The 20,103-nt window shown below is 47.2% G+C and overlaps 1 protein-coding gene across 2 annotated transcripts; it reads left to right on the forward strand.

Annotated features, from left to right (window-relative positions):
* The first annotated feature begins 3,491 nt into the window (after positions 1–3,491).
* Positions 3,492–19,643, forward strand: Gata1 (GATA binding protein 1). Of its 2 annotated transcripts, none has more exons than XM_021153664.3 (6): positions 3,492–3,564; positions 15,550–15,788; positions 16,236–16,613; positions 16,715–16,860; positions 18,061–18,186; positions 18,831–19,643. In XM_021153664.3, exons 2-6 carry the CDS (start codon positions 15,569–15,571, stop codon positions 19,200–19,202), a joined length of 1,242 nt encoding a protein of 413 aa, XP_021009323.1. In that variant the 5' UTR covers positions 3,492–3,564; positions 15,550–15,568; the 3' UTR covers positions 19,203–19,643. The 2 variants fall into 2 exon arrangements, with proteins under 2 accessions (XP_021009323.1, XP_021009322.1); XM_021153663.2 differs by lacking the exon at positions 3,492–3,564 and adding an exon at positions 10,946–11,009.
* Positions 19,644–20,103: the final 460 nt, after the last annotated feature.

The raw sequence follows: 20,103 nt of genomic DNA on the forward strand, positions 1-20,103 counted from the left end.
TCTTTTTTTTTTTTTTTTTTTTGATTTTTATTACATATTTTCCTCAATTACATTTCCAATGTTATCCCAAAAGTCCCCCATAGCACCCCCCACTTCCCTACCCACCCATTCCCATTCTTTTGGCCCTGGCATTCCCCTATATTGGGGCATATAAAGTTTGCAAGTCCAATGGGCCTCTCTTTCCATTGATGGCCGACTAGGCCATCTTTCGATACATATGCAGCTAGAGACAAGAGCTCCGGGGTTCTGGTTAGTACATCATGTTGTTCCAACAATAGGGTTGCAGATCCCTTTAGCTCCTTGGGTACTTTCTCTAGCTTCTCCATTGGGAGCCCTGTGATACATCCAATAGCTGACTGTGAACATCCACTCCTGTGTTTGCTAGGCCCCGGCCTTTTTTTTTTTTTTTTAAGATTTATTTATTTTATGTATATGAGTACACTGTTGCTCTCTTCAGACACACCAGAAGAGGGCATCGGATCCCATTACAGATGGTTGTGAGCCACCATGTGGTTGCTGGGAGTTGAACTCAGGACCTCTGGAAGAGCAGTCAGTGCTCCTAACTGCTGAGCCATCTCTCTAACCTTCCCCGCCCTCAGGTCTTTCTAGGTCAAAGTATTCCTGACACAAAGAAATAACAAAGTTCAAAGTAAAGCCCAATTCTCCCACTTCAAGAATAGTGGGATTGACCTTGGTTTTCTACAACTTAAAGGCCGAAGCCAAAAATGATAAACGGGCTGAAAAGACAGACAGTATCTTGGCCCTCACTCTCTGTGCTCAGCTTGAGTCCAGAAGATATCAGTGGACCTTCTAATAGGGCCAGCCAACTCAGGGCAGTCCCTATTTTAGAGACAAGAGGCTAAAAATTAAAAAGAAAAAAAATTAAAAAAAAAAAAAAGCAGAATCTGCTAATCACTCACTAATCAACCCCTGATGGCTTGAAGCCTGGCTCAGTGACTTAAGTGTGATGTCTTTGTTTTTAAGATTGGTTTATTTATGGGAATAAGAAATGACCCAGTAGTTAAGAGCACTTGTTGCTCTTGCAAAGGACCCACTACCCATCTAGGGCCTCACAACCATCTAAACCTCCAGTTCTAAGGAACCCAGGGACTTCTGACTTTTGAGGGCACTGACCTTAAACACAGTATACATACTTATGTGCAGTGTAGGCAAAGCACTCTCATACAAGTTAAATAAATATTAAAATGCTGGGAACCAAATTCAGGTCCTCTGCAAGATGAGTACGGTGGCTCTTAACCACTGAGCCATCTCTCCTGCCCCTGACTTGCCATGTCTTATATAAAGCCTTACTCTAACAGACCCTTGGTGCCTTGCCCTAACTGACCAGAATTAAGAAGGGCAAATAGTGTTGTAAATCTCCCTAAGGCGGCAGTGGTTGCTACTACCTATTCATATATAATCCCAAACAAATGGCCCATGGACACAAAGCTGGGAAATTTAACTGTTATAAAAGGAGGCCGTTTCCTCTTAGGGCATAATTCTGAGAATTTCCCTGCTGTGTTTCTATGGCATATATTTTTTTGTTTTCACCTTTCATTCTTTTCTTTAAGACAGGATCTCATGGGGTTGGGGGATTTAGCTCAGTGCTAGAGGATTTGCCCAGCAAGTGCAAGGCCCTAGGTTCGGTCCTCAGCTTTGGAAGAAAAAAAGACAGGGTCTCACATAGCCTGGGCTGATCTTTGTTTTTGTTTTTCGAGACGGGATTTCTCTGTGTAGCCTTGACTGTCCTGGAACTCACTTTGTAGACCAGGCTGGCCTCGAACTCAGAAATCTGCCTGCCTCTAACTCCCAAGTGCTGGGATTAAAGGCCTGCACTACCACCACCGCCTGGCATGGCCCAGGCTGATCTTAAACTCACTGTTTAAGTCTTAGAAGTTTTATGCCTGGAACTCACAAAGATCTATCTGCCCCCACCTCCTATACGCTGCCGCTGAAGGTGTGTGCTACCCAGAAGCCTCTTCTGAGCTTATGTGGTTTTGAGAAATACCATCACCAGTCGCAAGTATGAAGCTGGTATGAGGTATGAGCAGAATGTGACAGTCTGCTCAGCAACCGGGACATGCGTAGACTAGTAGCCTGCCTTCTAGGATGCCCCCCTCACCCCGCTCTCCTCCATTATACCCCTCATGATGGCTCTTGGGCCTCTCCTGGAGACCTCTGTACCATGTTTGACTTTGATGGCTTGTACTAGGCTCAAGACAGAGAACAGCTAGACAGGAAGTATGCAGCACCTAACTCCTGGGAGTGAAGCCCTTCGAAAAAGGTAAAGGATGGGGCCAAGAAGGTAGGAGACCCCAGATACCACTTTGCTTGTCTTCTTCCTTTTCCTGGTCTTTGCCTTCTCCTTGGCTTTCAGCTTTGCCTTTTCATTTAATTGAAGAAAAGGGGTCGGAGGACAGGGGAAAGGAACCAGCCCAAGAAACCTGCTTTTCTTGACACTTGGGAGGCAAAGACAGGCAGATCTCTGAGTTTGTGGCCAGCCTGGTCTACGAAGTGAGTCCAGGACAGCCAGGGCTATACAGAGAAACCCTGTCTAGACTCCTCCCCCCTCCCCAAACTTTTTTAGATGTATTTTCTGTCTGGGAGTATTTCACCTGCATATATGTCTGCGCAGTCTGTGCTTATCCAGTGCCTCTAGAGATGAAAAGAAGGTGTAGGATACCCCAGATTTGGAGTTACTGATGGTTGTGAGCCACCATGTGGATTCTGGGAACCAAACCCAACTCCTCTGCAAGAACAGTAGGTGCCCTTAACTGTTGAGCCAGCTCTCCAAACTCTAATATAAGTTTTAATAAAGAAAGCTAGTGAGTTGGCTCAGCTCAGCTGGTGCACCTACACATAACACACATAAAATAAAAGTTTTAAAACTTTATACTGGGCTGGGTGATGGTGTCACACACCTTTAAACCCAGGGAAGCAGAGACACACAGATCTCTGAGTTCAAGGCCAGCCTGGTTTACAGAGTGAATTCCAGGACAGCTAGGAAAGAAAACCTGTCTCAACCCCTGCTCCCCCCACCCCAAGAAGACATAAAAAGCTTATATTTTTTATATACTGTGGGGCTAGTGTCAACACTCAAAATCACATAAAAACTAGGCCTGGTGATACAAGACTACAATCCCAGCTCTCTGAAAGCAGACAAGAAAGAATCAGGAATCCAAAGTCATCATCAGCTACAAAGCAAATTTGAAGCCAGCCTGGATTCCTAGTATGTATGAAAATGTCATGTATACTTTTCCTACCACAAACTGGGCTCTTTGAATTTGTTATTGTGTTGTTTTTTTTTTTTTTTTTTTTTAAAGAATTTTCTGGACCATCCTTTTCATGAATTTTTTTAAAAACTGTTATCTCGGGGCCGCCCTTATCTCAAGGCCAGCATGTTCAATCAGGAATGCAACATCTCCTGGGAAAATAACCCACTCCTCCTGGTCCGAATGCTTCTGGGTGTCGTGAAGCGAGACCATCATCATTCGTGTATTCAGAAGGCAGAGGCAGGAGGGTCATGGCAAGTTCTCCTTGACATATACCAGCTCCATATCCAAGGTAAGGTCCATGCTTGTCAGGGCTTCATAGCAAGACCCTTCCTGCAAAAGAGAGCAAGAGTGAGAGGGAGGGAGAGAGAAGGAGAGAGAGGGAGAGAGAAAGAAAGCGAAAGGAAGGAAGGAAAGAAAGAAAAAACAGGTACTCATAGCTAATGAGAAACCACCGACTCTAACCTTCTGAATGAGAAAAAAGGGGTGTTTGGTGATTTGAAATTCAGGACCAGCCTGTACTGTGTAAGCAGATTGCCCCCCCTCCCCCGGCGCCCAGGGTGGAAGGGGCAGATCCTGCATGCCTCTAATCCCAGGACTTGTGGATAAGGCAGGACTAAGTTCATGGCTAGTGTGGCCCATGTAGTGAGTTTCAACCTCACTTGGGCTACAATAAGACCTCTCTGTTTACAGACCTAGCCTGGTGTCGAACTCTGAACTGTTCTACATCCATGCTTCCCTCACCCATTCCTCCTCCTTATTCAACCTGGATGTGCTTGAAGTGTCCCCCCATTTGTGGCCGGATTTCATTCTCATTGTCATTAAGTTGCAAGGGCCCCTACCCCCTACCCCCACGCTTAGTAACAGCTATTTTAGTAGAATTTTTTTTGTACTTGTCTAGTATAGAAAATGTTTTGGAAAACGAATTGCTATACTATCTTGTTATAAAAGGTGACTTGTATCAGCTATGGTGGCTGTAGCCCTCTACTTCTAGCATTTGTGAGGGGCAGGCAGTAGCACCACTTGGTCTGTCTATGTTATATGAAACACTGTTTCTGAAAAGAATGTCTAGCCAGGCGTGGTGGCCCATGCCTTTAATCCCAGCACTCGGAAGGCAGAGGCAGGCGGATTTCTGAGTTCAAGGCCAGCCTGGTCTACAAAGTGAGTTCCAGGACAGCCAGGGCTATACAGAGAAACCCTGTCTCAACAACAACAACAACAACAACAAAGGAACGTCTAAATTGGGCTAGAGAGATGGCTTAGAAGAGCACTGACTGCTCTTCCAGAGGTCCTGAGTTCAATTCCCACCAAGCACATGGTGACTCACAACCATCTATAATGGGATCTGATGCCCTATTCTGGTATGTCTGAAAACAGTACTTATATAAATAGACAAGTCTTAAAAAAAAAAAAAAAAGAATGTCTAAATTACTAAATTACAGGACAGACAATGGTAATAGAAAAAAAAAAAAGGAAGGCCGGGCGTGGTGGCACACTTGGGAGGCAGAGGCAGGCTAATTTCTGAGTTTGAGGCCAGCTTGGTCTACAGTGAGTTCCAGGACAGCCAGGGCTATACAGAGAAACCCTGTCTCAACCCCCCCCCCCTCAAAAAAGGAAAAAAAGGCTCTGTTTATTTTTGGACCTTAACGGCAGTTTGCAGCCCCTCAATGTAAGGATGAAGGACTTTGGTTCCCAGAGTTATTTCTAGCTAAGAAGTTTTGACAGAAAGGCATCAGTTTACATACTCCTGATTAGAACAATGATATATCTTTCTCAATTGTCTGCTCACCTGACTAAGAGCCAGCCAGACCTGTATGTCTTGGTCATTGGTCCTTGAATAGTGACACTGGTACTCTTTTTTTTTTTTTTTTTTTTTGGTTTTTCGAGACAGGGTTTCTCTGTGTAGTCCTGGCTGTCCTGGAACTCACTCTGTAGACCAGGCTGGCCTCGAACTCAGAAATCCACCTGCCTCTGCCTCCCGAGTGCTGGGATTAAAGGCGTGCACCACCACGCCCGGCTGACACTGGCACTCTTAACATTTTGAGATTAGGTCACAGTTGTGATTGTTGAGTGTGAATCACTATTGTAGTCTGTTCTGTACTTCACTTGGCAATTTAGGAAAACAAAACAAACAAAACAAACATCGTGACTCACAACCATCCATAACTCCAGTTTGAAGCGGGGGGGGGGGGGATGCCTTTTTATGGCCTTTGAAGAGACCAGAATACATAAAAGAAAATAAATCTAAAATAACTCTTTAAAAAGATGAAGAAGAACCAAGCAAGGTGCCTCATGTCTTTAATCCTAGCAGTAGGCGAGGCAGGGGAAGGCTGATTTCTGTGAGTTCAAGGCCAGCCTCGTTCACATATCAAGTTCAAGGTCTGTCAGAGCCACACAGTGAAACTTTGTTTCAAAAACAAAACAAAACAGAAAATTAGCAAACGGAAGAATTCCAAGAGCTATGAGAACTCCTGTTGGCTTTATGGGATTGGATAGCTTTGACTCTGACCTGAAAGAAATGTGTTCTGTTAGGAAGGAATACAGCCAACAGTAGAGACCACTGGAAACAGACCACTCACTATATTAGTTACTTTATTCGTTGTTATGGCTGCTCTAATGAACGTTTATTTTCATGGCTATGAATGTTTTGCCTGCATGTATGTACATGTACCTTGTGGGTGCCTATGAAGGTGAAGTGAGGGCATCGCATCTCCTGGAACTGGAGTTACGGATGTTTATGAGTACTGCGAATTGAACCCAGGTCCCCACTTTTATTTTTTTTTCAAACAAGGTCTCAAACAAGGTTGGTCTCAAACTCACTATGTAGCTAAGGATGACCTTGAACTCCCGCTCCTCCTGCCTCCATCTCCAGTACTGAGATCCCATGTAGGACCATGTCCATTTCTGTGTTATTTTCTTTTTTTTTTTTTTTTTTTTTTTTTTTGGTTTTTCGAGACAGGGTTTCTCTGTATAGCCCTGGCTGTCCTGGAACTCACTCTGTAGGCCAGGCTGGCCTCAAACTCAGAAATCCGCCTGCCTCTGCCTCCCAAGTGCTGGGATCAAAGGCGTGTACCACCACGCCCGGCATCTGTGTTATTTTCTTTCATCATTAAATAATAAGAACTTTTACATTTGGCTGGGTGTTGCAAACTAGTTACCCTCCTGGGCTCGAAGGCACTAGAACACATCTGACTTCTCTTCTCAGGCCAGACCATTATTCTAGTCTTCCTTCTCTGTGACCAACTTTTTTCATTTGTAAGAAACCATTGGTGTTTGGTGTTTATGGAAGTGGATATGCTAATCACTTCAATTCAACCATTATGTATTAAATGCACTTATCAAATGATCATGCTGTGCCATATATATATATTTATATTTATATATATATATATATATATTCTTGTTATGTCTTGATTAAAAATAATTCTTGAGATAATAAGCAATAGTTTCACTCCTAAGTCAAACACATGACTCCTTGGTAAGGTTTTGGCTGTTGTGATAGTACTACCGAAGTGAGTCTTATTCTATCCCGGCTCTGGTGAACTCCAGTCTCATCAAAGAGGCCCAGATAATCTCGTGCTGTGGCTTGAATCAAATAGAGGCATCTGAACCTCAAAAGAGGTTGATGAGAACAGTCAAGGAAGGATCCAAGTAAGAGAGGACATTAGCATGGGTCTCAAATGGAAGTCTGACAGAGAAGACGCTTCAACCCGGACACCCCACCCCCGCCTGCACTGGGCTCCCCCAAGCCTAGCCTGGCCCCCGCTGATTCCCTTATCTATGCCTTCCCAGCTGCCTCCCTGCTGGCTGAACTGTGGCCACAGACTTCTGGGCCTTGCACCCCCTCCACAGGGATGGGGGAGGGAATGGGGTGAGGCCTGTCCTTAGAGGCACCCTACTCCCCACCCTTCATTTCCTTTACTGAGCCCTTTGTCACCTCCAGGAATGAAGACATGGGATATGAGTCCAGCACCACACCATTTTATTGGACATGACTCTAGCCTTCCCCTCCCAATGAGACTCCCCCATACCTCACCCGCAGATGCACAATTTCTGCCTCTAAGAGTACTACACAGCGATGAGAAGTATTGTTTGGGAAGCATGCCATTTATGATGTGCCCAGCAGGCACTGTGCAGAATAGTTACATTTGCTGTAGGGTAAGGACGGTGGTCTATGATTATAACCATTTTCCAAGCGACCAACTGAAGCACAGTGGATGACTTGCTTGTGCAAGGCTGTCAATCACTGTGAAATGAAGGGAGTCGCTGAGGCCCTGGAGAGTCTCCTTTCTGTGGCCCGACTCCAGTCTGGCAGGGGAGGGTGGCAATAGATCACAAAGACTTGACTAGAATAAAATAAAACCATGCCTGAAAAAAAAAAAAAAAGTACTTAGGGTAGCGCCTGCGTCCTGCTAATGAATATTGCTGCTCTTGGTGGGCTATTGGTATGTTCCTGCAGGTAAAAGCTCTGGCTGAATGAGGAGCTGGGATGTAGTGAGGTTGGCAGAGCACATGCCTAGTGTACATATGCAAGGCCCTGAGTTACATTCCTAGCATGGGGCAAGGGTGAGAATTGGAGGTGGTTATTCTGAGTTAGAAAGAAGAATAATTAGTGTTAAGGCTGTGGATATAGCTTACCAGTAAAGCTCTTGCCCAGTATTCAAGATGCATCAGGTTCCATCCCTAGCACGACAAAAATAATAGTAGTCTTAGACTTGAACTCAGTGTTAGCTGACCACTGCTATTAGTATCAGGATCAGCATTAAAGCTCCTATCAGCTTAGAGTTAATATTAGCATTGCTATTGGTGTGCACACATAGGTAGCATTACAGGGAATTCACAGCCGTGCTAGTTGGGAAGGGAGAAGGACTAACATAGGCAATAAGCACTCAGTAGACCAATCAGAATACCCTACTTGGACATCTCAGATTCACGCGAGTACTCAATTAAAAAAATAGACTCTTTGATCTATTGAGAACTCAGATTCAGTCAGTCGGACCACTTAACATGGATTCAACTTCATGCTTTGTCCCCCAATACAGAAGTAGTTGTCATCGTTACCCCATTACAGAAGGAAGAACGGTAACTCATACATGACTCTGTCTAGGTTTCCCCACTAGTAGCTGGGTGGGTTAGTGGAGAATAGTGCTAGCTGTTGGTCCAGCATCTGCGTCCTTACAAAGGCAAGCGGCACATAGCCACTCTCACACAATTTAAACAAGCCTCCCATTTTTTTATTACTCTTCTTCTTTTTTTTTTTAAAGATTTATTTATTTATTACATGTAAGTACACTGTAGCTGTCTTTAGACACTCCAGAAGAGGCAGTCAGATCTCATTATGGGTGGTTGTGAACTACCATGTGGTTGCTGGGATTCAAACTTCGGACCTTCGGAAGAGCAGTCGGGTGCTCTTACCCACTGAGCCATCTCACCAGCCCTTATTACTCTTCTTTAACTTATTCACTGTGGCTACTCATTCGTTTCATCAAACAAATAGCAACTGCATGTACAGTGTGTATCTGAAATTAGTTACTGGGTTTCTGATAAAGAAGAGAGTTAAATACAATCCCACGGCTCCCGTGCGTCTCTCGTGCACTTTGCAGTTTAGCAAGGAGACCAAGATGAAGGTGACTGCAATCAGCTGTGCAAAGTTTTTAATTCGTTTCGTGCAGGCTATGAACTTTTTATGCTACAGAAATGCATGTGATGCTATGGAGTTTAACAAGGTTGAAAGAAAGGATGAAATTAGATAGCAATGAATGTTCACAGCCTGAGAGAGGCTAAAAGTTTCACAATTAAGAAAAAAGTCCAGGCAGGGCGGTGGTGGCGCACGCCTTTAATCCCAGCACTCGGGAGGCGGAGGCAGGTGGATTTCTGAGTTCGGGGCCAGCCTGGTCTACAGAGTGAGTTCCAGGACAGCCAGGGATACACAGAGAAACCCTGTCTCGAAAAACCACAAAAAAAAAAAAGAAAAGAAAAGAAAAGAAAAAAGTCCAGTCTAGTCTACTTGCCTCCATTTTCAGTAAGTGGGTGGACAAGCCTCCCATTTTTAAGGCCCATGTGGAGGGACAATGGCTGGTAGGCAGGCTGACTGAGCGTTCTGACTCAGAACTTCCTCTCTGCATTTCCCTCAGTAGTTCTCAGTCTCCCTAACTGTAGAATGGATGGTTAGTAGGAGAGGCCTAGCCTACGGATTTCCAGGGCTATGTCAGAAAGTCTTATGAATGAGGATGCAAGTGCAGTGCCGGGTGTGACGCAGAAGCAGCGCTCAAAATCTACTGGTGAAGGTTTATGTGAGAACAAGGCACCAGTGGGCCAAAAGAAAAAAAGTAGGGATGGATTGTCAGCATCCAGTGACTAGGGCTGGAAGGGTATCACGTCAATACAGCTGAGCAGAGCCACACAGATCACAACAGCCACATCCTCACACCAATGGCACCAGCATGGCATGCACACACACACACGTACACACACACATACAAACACACACACAGCTCACTCTCTCAGACTCTGCCTCTAAATCTCTCTCCTTCTCTACATCATTTCTGTCTTCCTTTTATGTCTCCATCTGTATCCTAGGCCTTTGTCATTTCTAGGTTCCTTCACCTTCTGTCCATCTCTTTTACCTCTCCATGTTCATAACATCTCAGGCTCTGTCTGAATCTCTCTCTCTCTCTCTCTCTCTCTCCCTCCCTTCAACCCCTCCCTCCCTCCTCCCCTCCCTCCTCCCCTCTCTCCCTCCCTCCCTCCCAGGTGTCATCCCTCTGCCTCCTTCCACTTCTACGTCTTTGCCTCCTCACTTCTATTTCTTTCTGTATATCTTTGTCCCTGTCGCTTTCTGTCTTTTATTTAACCATCCTTTTTTGTGATCTTATCCCAATCCTCTGGGACTCCCAGGGGAGTCCACTCTGGGTGTCACCTCAGTTTCCCGCCTCTAAGGTAGTATGGCGGGCAAGAAGTTGAGGCACTGTCCCTGTGCATCCCCTACCCTGCCCCCCAGCCCCAAGACAGCCTGTTACTGCGGCACCAACAGCCACAGTCGAGTCCATCTGATAAGACTTATCTGCTGCCCCAGAGCAGGCCAGAGCTGGCGTAAGCCCCAGGCACGAGCCAAAGCACTGAAGAAGTGTATGTACCCTGACCCACTAGTCCTGGCCTAGTACCCCAGACTGCTTCATAGAGGTGGCCTGCAGCCTCTGCTTGAAATGCTCCAAAACTCTGAGCCTCATTCTTCTCACCTGCAAAATGGGTACAGCTATATCCCCCTTTCTCCCAGCATTCAGGAGGGCTCACACGCATACAGGTCCAACCTACACATAGCCTGGTACACAGTAGGGGCTTTCCTCACTGAAAGAAACTAGTAGTAGAACATGAAACTTAGATCTTGACTAATTGCTCATGTGACTTGACTGGACACTGGACTCCATAGAAGCCAAAGGCAAGGGGGAATCCAACGACCTGCAGGATAGACAGGAAGGGCGGAGGGACTAGTGTCTAAAAGGTCCTCCACAAGGAGGCGGCACACCCCCTCCCCTGCACTGCCCCACCCACCGGGGCACCAGCCACTCCCTGGGGAGGAAAGAGGAGGGAGAAGGTGAGTGGGAGGGAGGGAGGGCGGGCTGGCAGGAGGGAGAGAAGGGAGACTCAGAGGCCAAGGCCAGTGAGGACTCCCCTTGGGATCACACTGAACTCGCCATCCCACTAAGGTGGCTGAACCCTCTGCATCAACAAGCCCAGGTCAGTCTTGATTCCCAAAAAACCCTCCAGCAAGGCAACACCCAGCCTGCTACTCAGACCCATAGGTTGCCCCTCAAACGGGGGTCGTCCCCCGATTCTCCCACGGATCCCCAGACTTCTGTTCCAACCTCCATCTCTCCTTGCCAAAACTTCTATCTGCCCCAACTTCTTCCCATTCTCCTATTCCTTCTAAGCTATCTATGTCCCCTTACCTCTGTCTTCCTCCTCCCAGGCCTGCCTGCTATATATACCACCCCCCAAGAAACCCTATGCCTTCATTCCCCCACGCTCCTATCTCATCTCAAATCGGAATTTTTACTGATTGAAACTTGTCTCCACCTCTCTCTTCTCCCAAAAAAAGGAAAAACAAAACTCACTTTCGCCTCCTCAAGACTCTTATTTCTGCTCTCAAGTGTACCTCTGTTTCTACCCCATTTTTTTTTTTCTGGCTGATCACACGTATCTCTGATGTGTCAAACCCTAACTTTAATTCCCATCCCCATCGTGGCCTGTCAGACCTCATGCTTGTTCCCTGCGTCTTCTCTCTGACCTTCCCAAACTTTTCCCTTCCCCCTACCTGTTGGCCAAAATGTGTTTGTTGCTTTAGACGCTAGCTAAGTTTCCTCCCCACAACTATTCTCCGCTCTTTCCCTAGGGTTGACTGCCCACTGAACCCCATTCTTTCCACACTTTCTCCACCCCATCTCTTGGTTTGACTTCTCCGTTCTTTCGGTGTTCCCAGAATTTGTCTCTGGATAACAGCCACAGTCCTGTCTGCCCAGGTCCCTCTTGCTCCTCAACCCATGCGGCCCAGGAAAAAAAAAATACAAAACTTCTCTCTTGCATTTTACCATGACCCCCCAAACCCATTTCTAACCTTTTTTTTTTTTTTTTTTTTTTGAGACAGGGTTTCTCTGTATAGCCCTGGCTGTCCTGGAGCTCACTTTGTAGACCAGGTTGGCCTCGAATTCAGAAATCCGCCTGCCTCTGCCTCCCGAGTGCTGGGATTAAAGATGTGCCCACCACATCTGGCTCATTTCTAACCTTTAAAGTACATCTCTTAACTTGGCAGCTGACTGTCAAACTTTACCTCTGGTTTCCTAAATTCATCTGTTTTCCTAACCTACTTCCAAACCCCAAACGGATCTCTGAACTTGGGTCAGAGAAGTCAAGCCAATTTTTTCCTTCCCTTAAACTCCACAGCCATATACCCAGACTTCTGACTCTCAAACTCTACCTCTAACCCCCTAACTACCACATCTGCTCCCCAGGTCCTGCCTCTGCTCCTTTGGCCCCACGGAGCCTTGATGAGGGCTGGGTAGGGCAGTTACCTGGGGTGAGGGGCTGGGCCCGGGAGAGCAGGTGCAGATGCTGTGCCTCCTGGTTAGAGCAGCACTTTCTCTACTGAGGCAGCTGATAAGGACTTCTCACATCCCCCAGCCTGGAGATAAACTTTATCTCTGTCCGGAGGGTGATAACTGAGGTGGGGGGTGGGCCCTTGATTCAGGAGGGGTGGGTAGTTCTGCACCCACCAAAGGTGAGAAGTCCAGGCCCTGAGGCCTGAGGGGGAATCTGAGGGTGGGTGAGGGGATGAGGAATTGGTGACAGGAAGCCAACCTCACACAGTGAGAGAAAAGATACAAAAAGAGAACTGGAGCCGGGCAGTGGCGGCGCACGCCTTTAATCCCAGCACTTGGGAAGCAGAGGCAGGCGGATTTCTGAGTTCGAGGCCAGCCTGGTCTACAGAGTGAGTTCCAGGACAGCCAGGGCTACACAGAGAAACCCTGTCTCCAAAAAAAAAAAAAAGCCAAAAAAGAAAAAAGAAAAGAAAAGAAAAAGAAAAAGAATACTGGGAGCAAGAAACAGAGACACTGAGAGAGAAAGCAAGAGGCATAAAACATGCAAAGATGAAACAGTCTTGTGGGGGGAAGCAAGGAAAAGAAAAGAAAAGAAAAGAAAAGAAAAGAAAAGAAAAGAAAAGAAAAGAAAAGAAAAGAAAAGAAAAGAAAAGGAAGGAAGGAAGGAAGGAAGGAAGGAAGAAAGAAAGAAAGAAAGAAAGAAAGAAAGAAAGAAAGAAAGAAAGGAAGAAAGAAAGAAAGATGATCACATTAGAAGGAAGAGGAGAGTCATGGGCAGGAAACTGGAGGCAAAGGCAGAGACAGAAAGGCAAGAAGGAAAAATAGAGGAAGAATGAATCATGGAAAGAGAGAAAGAATTCGAGAGGAAAGAGGGGAAAGGTGAGCTGAGACTTGAGAGAGAGAGAGCAGCCACTGCCCAAATAGGTGGGGATTCTGAGCTCAAGAAGAGGGTGGTGGACTGAGTCAGGAGTGTCTTATCCCCAGCATGGTCCCCCAAGCCTGGGCCCAGCCCTTTCTGATCTACCCATGGGTAGAGGAGATGGTATTCTACTCCCATCCCCCTACAAGTAGAGCCATCAGCCCTTCAGGGCAGAGGCACGGTCTTTGACTCCTTTTCCCTGCTGCCAAGCTGTGTGTAGTAAGGCACATTGAGGATATAAGAATAGTAAGAATTCATGGCTCAGAAAAAGAACTAGGAGGAAGAGGCATTGGGAGTCAGAGGGAGATACAGACTTGGAAAGATTGAGAGATATCCAGGAATACATAGTCTGGAAGAAATACATAGTCTAGGAGAAAGCAAGAGCAGAAACAGAAGGCAAGCTGAGAAAGACACAAAGACATAAACAAATATGAAGATGGGAAGATATTAGAGAAAGATAGACATGGATGGCCAAAGAAGGCAGTGGGGGACACACACACACACACAAATTCATAAAAGCACAGGAAGAGAGAGCAAGATACACCCTAAAAGTCTAGGGAGAGAGCTCTGAGGATAAATTACTTGTCGAATAAGGATCTAATGTGCAGAACCCATACTGACATGGTAGCAGGCACATCTGTGGTTTTAGCACAATTTTAGGGAAATGGGAGATGGAGAAGACTCACTGGAGGTGCACAGACCTGTCCTGGTAAACACAGTGGAAAAATATGAGACCCTCTTTAAAAAGGAAGTGGATGGTAAGGACCAACACCCATGTTTGTCCTCTGACCTCCAGATAGATAGATAGATAGATAGATAGATAGATAGATAGACAGACAGACAGACAGACAGACAGACAGACAGCATAAGCACATAAAGATAAAATCTTTGTTTTCAAAGGTAAAGCACAGAAAGGTAGGAGAAACACAGAAACACAGTCAGCCCTGAAAGGAAACAGGGAGGGAGAGACCCAGGGAGACAGAGAGCTATAGAAAAAGTCATGCAGTGTAGACAGAGGGAAAGGATCGGTGCTCAGCTCTTCGGATATCACCTCCAATAGAACAGATGGGGAAACTGAGGTCTGGGAGTGGTGAGACTCAAAGGTTCCTGAAAACAGACCCTTCTCCCCACCCACCTGTTACTCTTCTCAGAGGAAGCCAGTAGCTTTGGGGTGATTTCAAAAGTTGGGCGGGGATGGCAGAGATAAGCAGCGTGGGGGCAGGAGTACTGACCCCCCCCACACATAGAACAGGGAGGAACTAACGGGGCCCACAGTCTGAAGACACAAGTGAAGTGGGGGAGGGGATAAAGCCGGAAACCACGGGGTTTCTGAGAAAGTCAGATGGCAAGATACAACAGATAGGGATGAAGTTGGGGAGCACAGAAGGGTGAACCCCAAGCTCCTATGGGAGCTGTCAAGGGGTCCAAGGGATCTTGGTCCTGCATTCTGCCTCTGCAGAAGGAAAGAAAAGAAGGGGAAGAGAGAATAAAAAGAGGAAATGGAGGAGGCCTTGAAGAATGGGAGAAAGAGAAGCAAAGGCTTGCCGGAGGAGGAGAAAGAGGAAGGTTAGAAGGAAAGTAAAGGAGGAAGGAAAGAGGAGACACAGAAAGAGGAAGAGAAATATGGTACATGAAAAGGAGGGACAGGAGGAAAGAGGTGCGAGGGAAGGGACCAACAGAGAAAGGAAGGGGATACAAGACAGTGGAAAGAGGAAAAGGGGAAGGAAAGAGGGAAGAAAGAAGACCTGGAGATGAGGAAGATGGGAGGAGGGATAGGAGAGGAAGAAGAGGGACTCAGAGTCAGCAAACAGATGGAGTAGTAGAGGGAAGACAGACAAGAGGCAACAGGAGGATGGGGAGAGATCAGGAGAAGATGGGAGAAAGGGTCAAAGGAAGAAGACAAGAGAGATGATAGCCTAGGGAGGGATGGAAGGGGAGGGGAGAAAAAGAATCTGAGAGCCCTAAAGGAGACACACAGAGTCTCGGTGACAGATTCGGAGAAAGAGAAAAAAAGGAGGGAAGAACCGGGTGGTGGCGCACGCCTTTCATCCCAGCACTTGGAGACAGACACAGGCAGATTTCTGAGTTCAAGGCCAGCCTGGTCTACCGAGTGAGTTCCAGGACAGCCAGAGCTATACAGAGAAACCCTGTCTCGGAAAAAAAAAAAAGAAAGAAAGAAAGAAAAAAGAAAAGAAAAAGAAAAAAGAAAAGAAAGGAGGGAAGAGAACGTTTCTGTGTCTCACAACCCTTTCTGTCCTCACAGGTTCGACCCCAGTGTCCCCATGGATTTTCCTGGCCTAGGGGCCCTGGGGACCTCAGAACCCTTGCCCCAGTTTGTGGATTCTGCCCTGGTGTCCTCACCATCAGACTCGGCGGGTTTCTTTTCCTCTGGGCCAGAGGGTTTGGATGCAGCATCTTCTTCCACTTCCCCAAATGCAGCCACAGCCACAGCATCGGCACTGGCCTACTACAGAGAAGCTGAGGCCTACAGACACTCCCCAGGTAACTGTTGGGTGGCTGCCTTGGCTGGAAGCTGTCAGGGTTGCCATAGAGATGGTTAGCTAGTTCACAGTTCTATAAGGTCATCTTGGAAAGAGTTAGAAGCTCTGTGGATGGGTGTACCGCCCCATTTGTACCAATCCTCGTCTCTGTCTGCCATACTGTAGTGAGTACACAGAGAAGCCAGGCTGGAAGTGTGTACGAAGCTGCCTTATTTGTCACTTGACCTGCAGCCTTTCGGTCTCAATATCAAAAAGGGATGGAGGGGATCGTCCTTGCTATAGTGACCAGAGGGACATAAAACTCAGAAGTCACCCAAGCGGCAAAGACTATTGTAGGAAGACCAGAAAACTAGCCACCATGTTGGGACAGACGAACACCATTTCACTGTAAAAGTAGGACTAGCTAAGGTTTGCTGTTCTTTCCTTTTTCTCTCTACCCCTTTAACAGTCTTTCAGGTTTATCCACTGCTCAACAGTATGGAGGGAATTCCTGGGGGCTCACCTTATGCTAGCTGGGCCTATGGCAAGACGGCACTCTACCCTGCCTCAACTGTGTGCCCCAGCCACGAGGATGCCCCTTCCCAGGCCCTGGAAGACCCGGAAGGGAAGAGCAACAACACGTTCTTGGACACCTTGAAGACGGAGCGGCTGAGTCCAGACCTCCTGACCCTGGGGACTGCACTGCCTGCATCGCTCCCTGTCACAAGCAGTGCTTATGGGGGAGCTGACTTTCCCAGTCCCTTCTTCTCTCCCACTGGGAGCCCTCTCAGCTCAGCAGCCTATTCTTCCCCCAAGTTTCATGGAAGCCTGCCATTGGCCCCTTGTGGTGAGGCTCTCAAAAAGGGACCAGGAGGTTGAGTTGGGCTAGGTGGCTCAAGACATAGCTAAGCTGACTGAGCCTTGCTTCCTTTTCTCTCCATCTACCAGAGGCCAGAGAGTGTGTGAACTGTGGAGCAACGGCTACTCCACTATGGCGGAGGGACAGGACAGGTCACTACCTGTGCAATGCCTGTGGCTTGTATCACAAGATGAATGGTCAGAACCGGCCTCTCATCCGGCCCAAGAAGCGAATGGTAAGTAAGACCACAGGTTGGCCTGATAGGACTGGAGACTTATTCCTGCCCAAGACAAGAACCCATGTTCTCCATCCTACAAGAACCCCATCCAATGCTGGGCAGTGGTGGCGCACACCTTTAATCCCAGCACTTGGGAGGCAGAGGCAGGCAGATTTCTGAGTTCAAGGCCAGCCTAGCCTACAGAGTGAGCTCCAGGACAGCTGAGGCTACACAGAGAAACCCTGTCTTGAAAAAAAAAAAGACTTAAGAACTCCATCCAACTCATACTGGTCCCAGCACTATTATACTTGCCCTCATCCTTATCCTTTCCCCATAGGGGACCATCCATCCCTTTCCTATGCAGGAACCCTGCTACCTACCTAGAACTAGAACTCCCATCCAAGGCCAGGAATTTTTACAGCTTCCCAAGGGATTCTTGTGTTTGTTTTGTTTTGTTGTCTGATTTTTTTTAAAGATTTATTTATTTATTTATTATATGTAAGTACACTGTAGCTGTCTTCAGACACTCCAGAAGAGGGCGCCAGATCTCGTTACGGATGGTTGTGAGCCACCATGTGGTTGCTGGGATTTGAACTCTGGACCTTCGGAAGAGCAGTCGGGTGCTCTTACCCACTGAGCCATCTCACCAGCCCCTTGTTGTCTGATTTATTGATTGATTGATTTGGTTTGGTTTTTGTTTGAAATGGGGCCTTGCTATAATAGCCCTGGGTGGCCTGGAACTATGTATACGATACTGGTTTTTAATTTGCTATGGTCCTCCAGTCTCTGTCTCTTGAGTGCCAGGGTTACACCCCTGTCTTCCTCCAAGACATTCTGATATGTGGTCAAAGTCTAAAACTAGAGATAGAAGAAGTCTTGCATAGCTATATAAAGAAACTCCTTGCTGGGCAGTGGTAATGCATGCCTTTAATCCCAGAACTGGAGACAGAGGCAGGTGGATCTCTTGTGAGCTCAAAGCCAGCCTGGTCTACAGAGAAAATTCCAGGAAAGCCAAGCTCCACAGTGAAACCCTGTGTTGACAGATAAATACACAGATATATAGATTCATAGATGAATAAACTTCTTATCCCAGATAGGAAGCCTTTCCTTACTATGACTCTCATCCCTTAAGCTCTTTTCTCAGGCCTTGTAAAGCCCGGTCCCCGAATCCTACCCCCCCGCCCCCCAGCACTAATCTCCTGTCCTTTTATTCCTCAGATTGTCAGCAAACGGGCAGGCACCCAATGCACTAACTGTCAAACGACCACTACAACACTCTGGCGGAGGAATGCCAGCGGAGATCCGGTGTGCAATGCCTGCGGCCTCTATTTCAAGCTCCATCAGGTATGCTATCCTCCATGTTGCTTCCTGTCCTCGAAGCGCGCTCCCGGCTCCTCATCCAGCCCTCATCTACCTTGAGCTGTCTTCCTCTGCCTTTGCTTCCTCCCTCTTTGCTCCTCTTTCTCTTCTCAGAAGTTGTGTACTTGCACCTCCTTGCCCAATTTCCACGGCTTCCACCTCAAGCCTCCTTCCATCTGTCCTCTCTCTCCTCCTTGCCACCTCCCATGATTTGAGTCTTGGCTACCTCTTACCAGTGTAGGAGGATATTTTGAGCTGAGATCAGGGCCACACACAAGCACAGGTCTCACCTCCCTAGCACACCCTGAGCTGAGTATATTCCTCTAGCCATTGAACTAATTCCCCATTCTTAACAAAGTGGTGTTAAGAGGCTATCCCTGCCGGGCGTGGTGGCGCACGCCTTTAATCCTAGCACTTGGGAGGCAGAGGCAGGCGGATTTCTGAGTTCGAGGCCAGCCTGGTCTACAAAGTGAGTTCCAGGACAGCCAGGGCTACACAGAGAAACCCTGTCTCAAAAAAAAAAAAAAAAAAAAAAAAAAAAAAAAAAAAAAAGAGGCTGTCCCTAACCCAGCTACATCAGCACAAAGGGCTGGAGCTAGTAACTCCCATGGTGGTCTCTGTTTCTACAGGTGAACCGCCCACTGACCATGAGGAAAGATGGAATCCAGACGAGGAACCGCAAGGCATCTGGCAAAGGGAAAAAGAAGCGGGGGTCGAATCTGGCAGGAGCGGGAGCGGCTGAAGGACCAGCTGGTGGCTTCATGGTGGTAGCTGGTAGCAGCAGTAGTGGGAATTGTGGGGAGGTGGCCTCAGGCTTGACACTGGGCACTGCAGGTACTGCCCACCTCTATCAGGGCCTAGGACCTGTGGTACTGTCAGGGCCTGTCAGCCATCTTATGCCTTTCCCTGGACCTCTGCTGGGATCGCCTACGACCTCCTTCCCCACGGGTCCTGCACCTACCACCAGCAGCACCAGCGTGATAGCCCCACTCAGTTCTTGAAGGTACACAGAATAGCCTTGACCTTGTGGCAGAGGAGACCCCCCTTTTCTTGAAGACAGGATCTTCTGTAGCTATGTAGCTATGAACTATGTAGATAAGGGTGACCCCACATTTCCCATTCTCCTGCCTCTACCTCCTGAGTACTGAGATTAAGGCATATATTGCTATGCCTGACATTTTCCTTCCTTTCAGTTTTGTTTTGTGGGGTTTGTTGTTGTTGTTTTGAGACAGGGTTTCACTATGCAGCTTAGGCTGGCTTTGAATTCCCTATGTAGTCCAGACTAAGCTCAAGCTTGAGATCCTCGTGCCTCAGTTCCTGAGTGCTGGGATTACAGGCGTGTGCTACCGTGCCCATTTCTCCCTCCTCTTAGAGCCACTGGCCTTTACAGCCCAACCATCTCCTTGCCCTGCACCCTTAAAGATTTTGTAAAATGAAACCACCTGGAGACATGTGCTGGTATTTGGTTAAATAAATGTCAGTGTCAAGTGGAGCATGGAGCAGTGTCTATGGTTCTTTGATGACAATATCCGAATGACACACATGACTACTGGATGAGGTTGCAGGTATAATATGTCACAACCAAAACTCATGATGCACCAACGGAAGTGTGTATCTGAAGCCTTGTGGACGGCATCCAGGTGGCCCCATATGTCATCGTAAGATGCTGGATGACTGATTACTTGTGGATGAGGTGGTGGGAGATGGCAGGGTGTCATCAAGTTGCAGGTAAAACAGCATGTGGAGCTGTGCGTGCAATAACAGGTGAGGAGACGTGGAAGGCTGTAAAGGTGTGCTTGTGTATGACTCTGGGCTATCGTTGACACAGTGTGACAACAGATAAACTGGACACCTTTGAAACACTGAGCAAGAACTGAAGTGGTAGGATTGTCCTGAAATCAA

The sequence above is a fragment of the Mus caroli genome, unplaced genomic scaffold (genome assembly GCF_978045245.1).
Source record: "Mus caroli unplaced genomic scaffold, Mus_caroli_1 scaffold_5, whole genome shotgun sequence".
Lineage (NCBI taxonomy): Eukaryota > Metazoa > Chordata > Mammalia > Rodentia > Muridae > Mus > Mus caroli.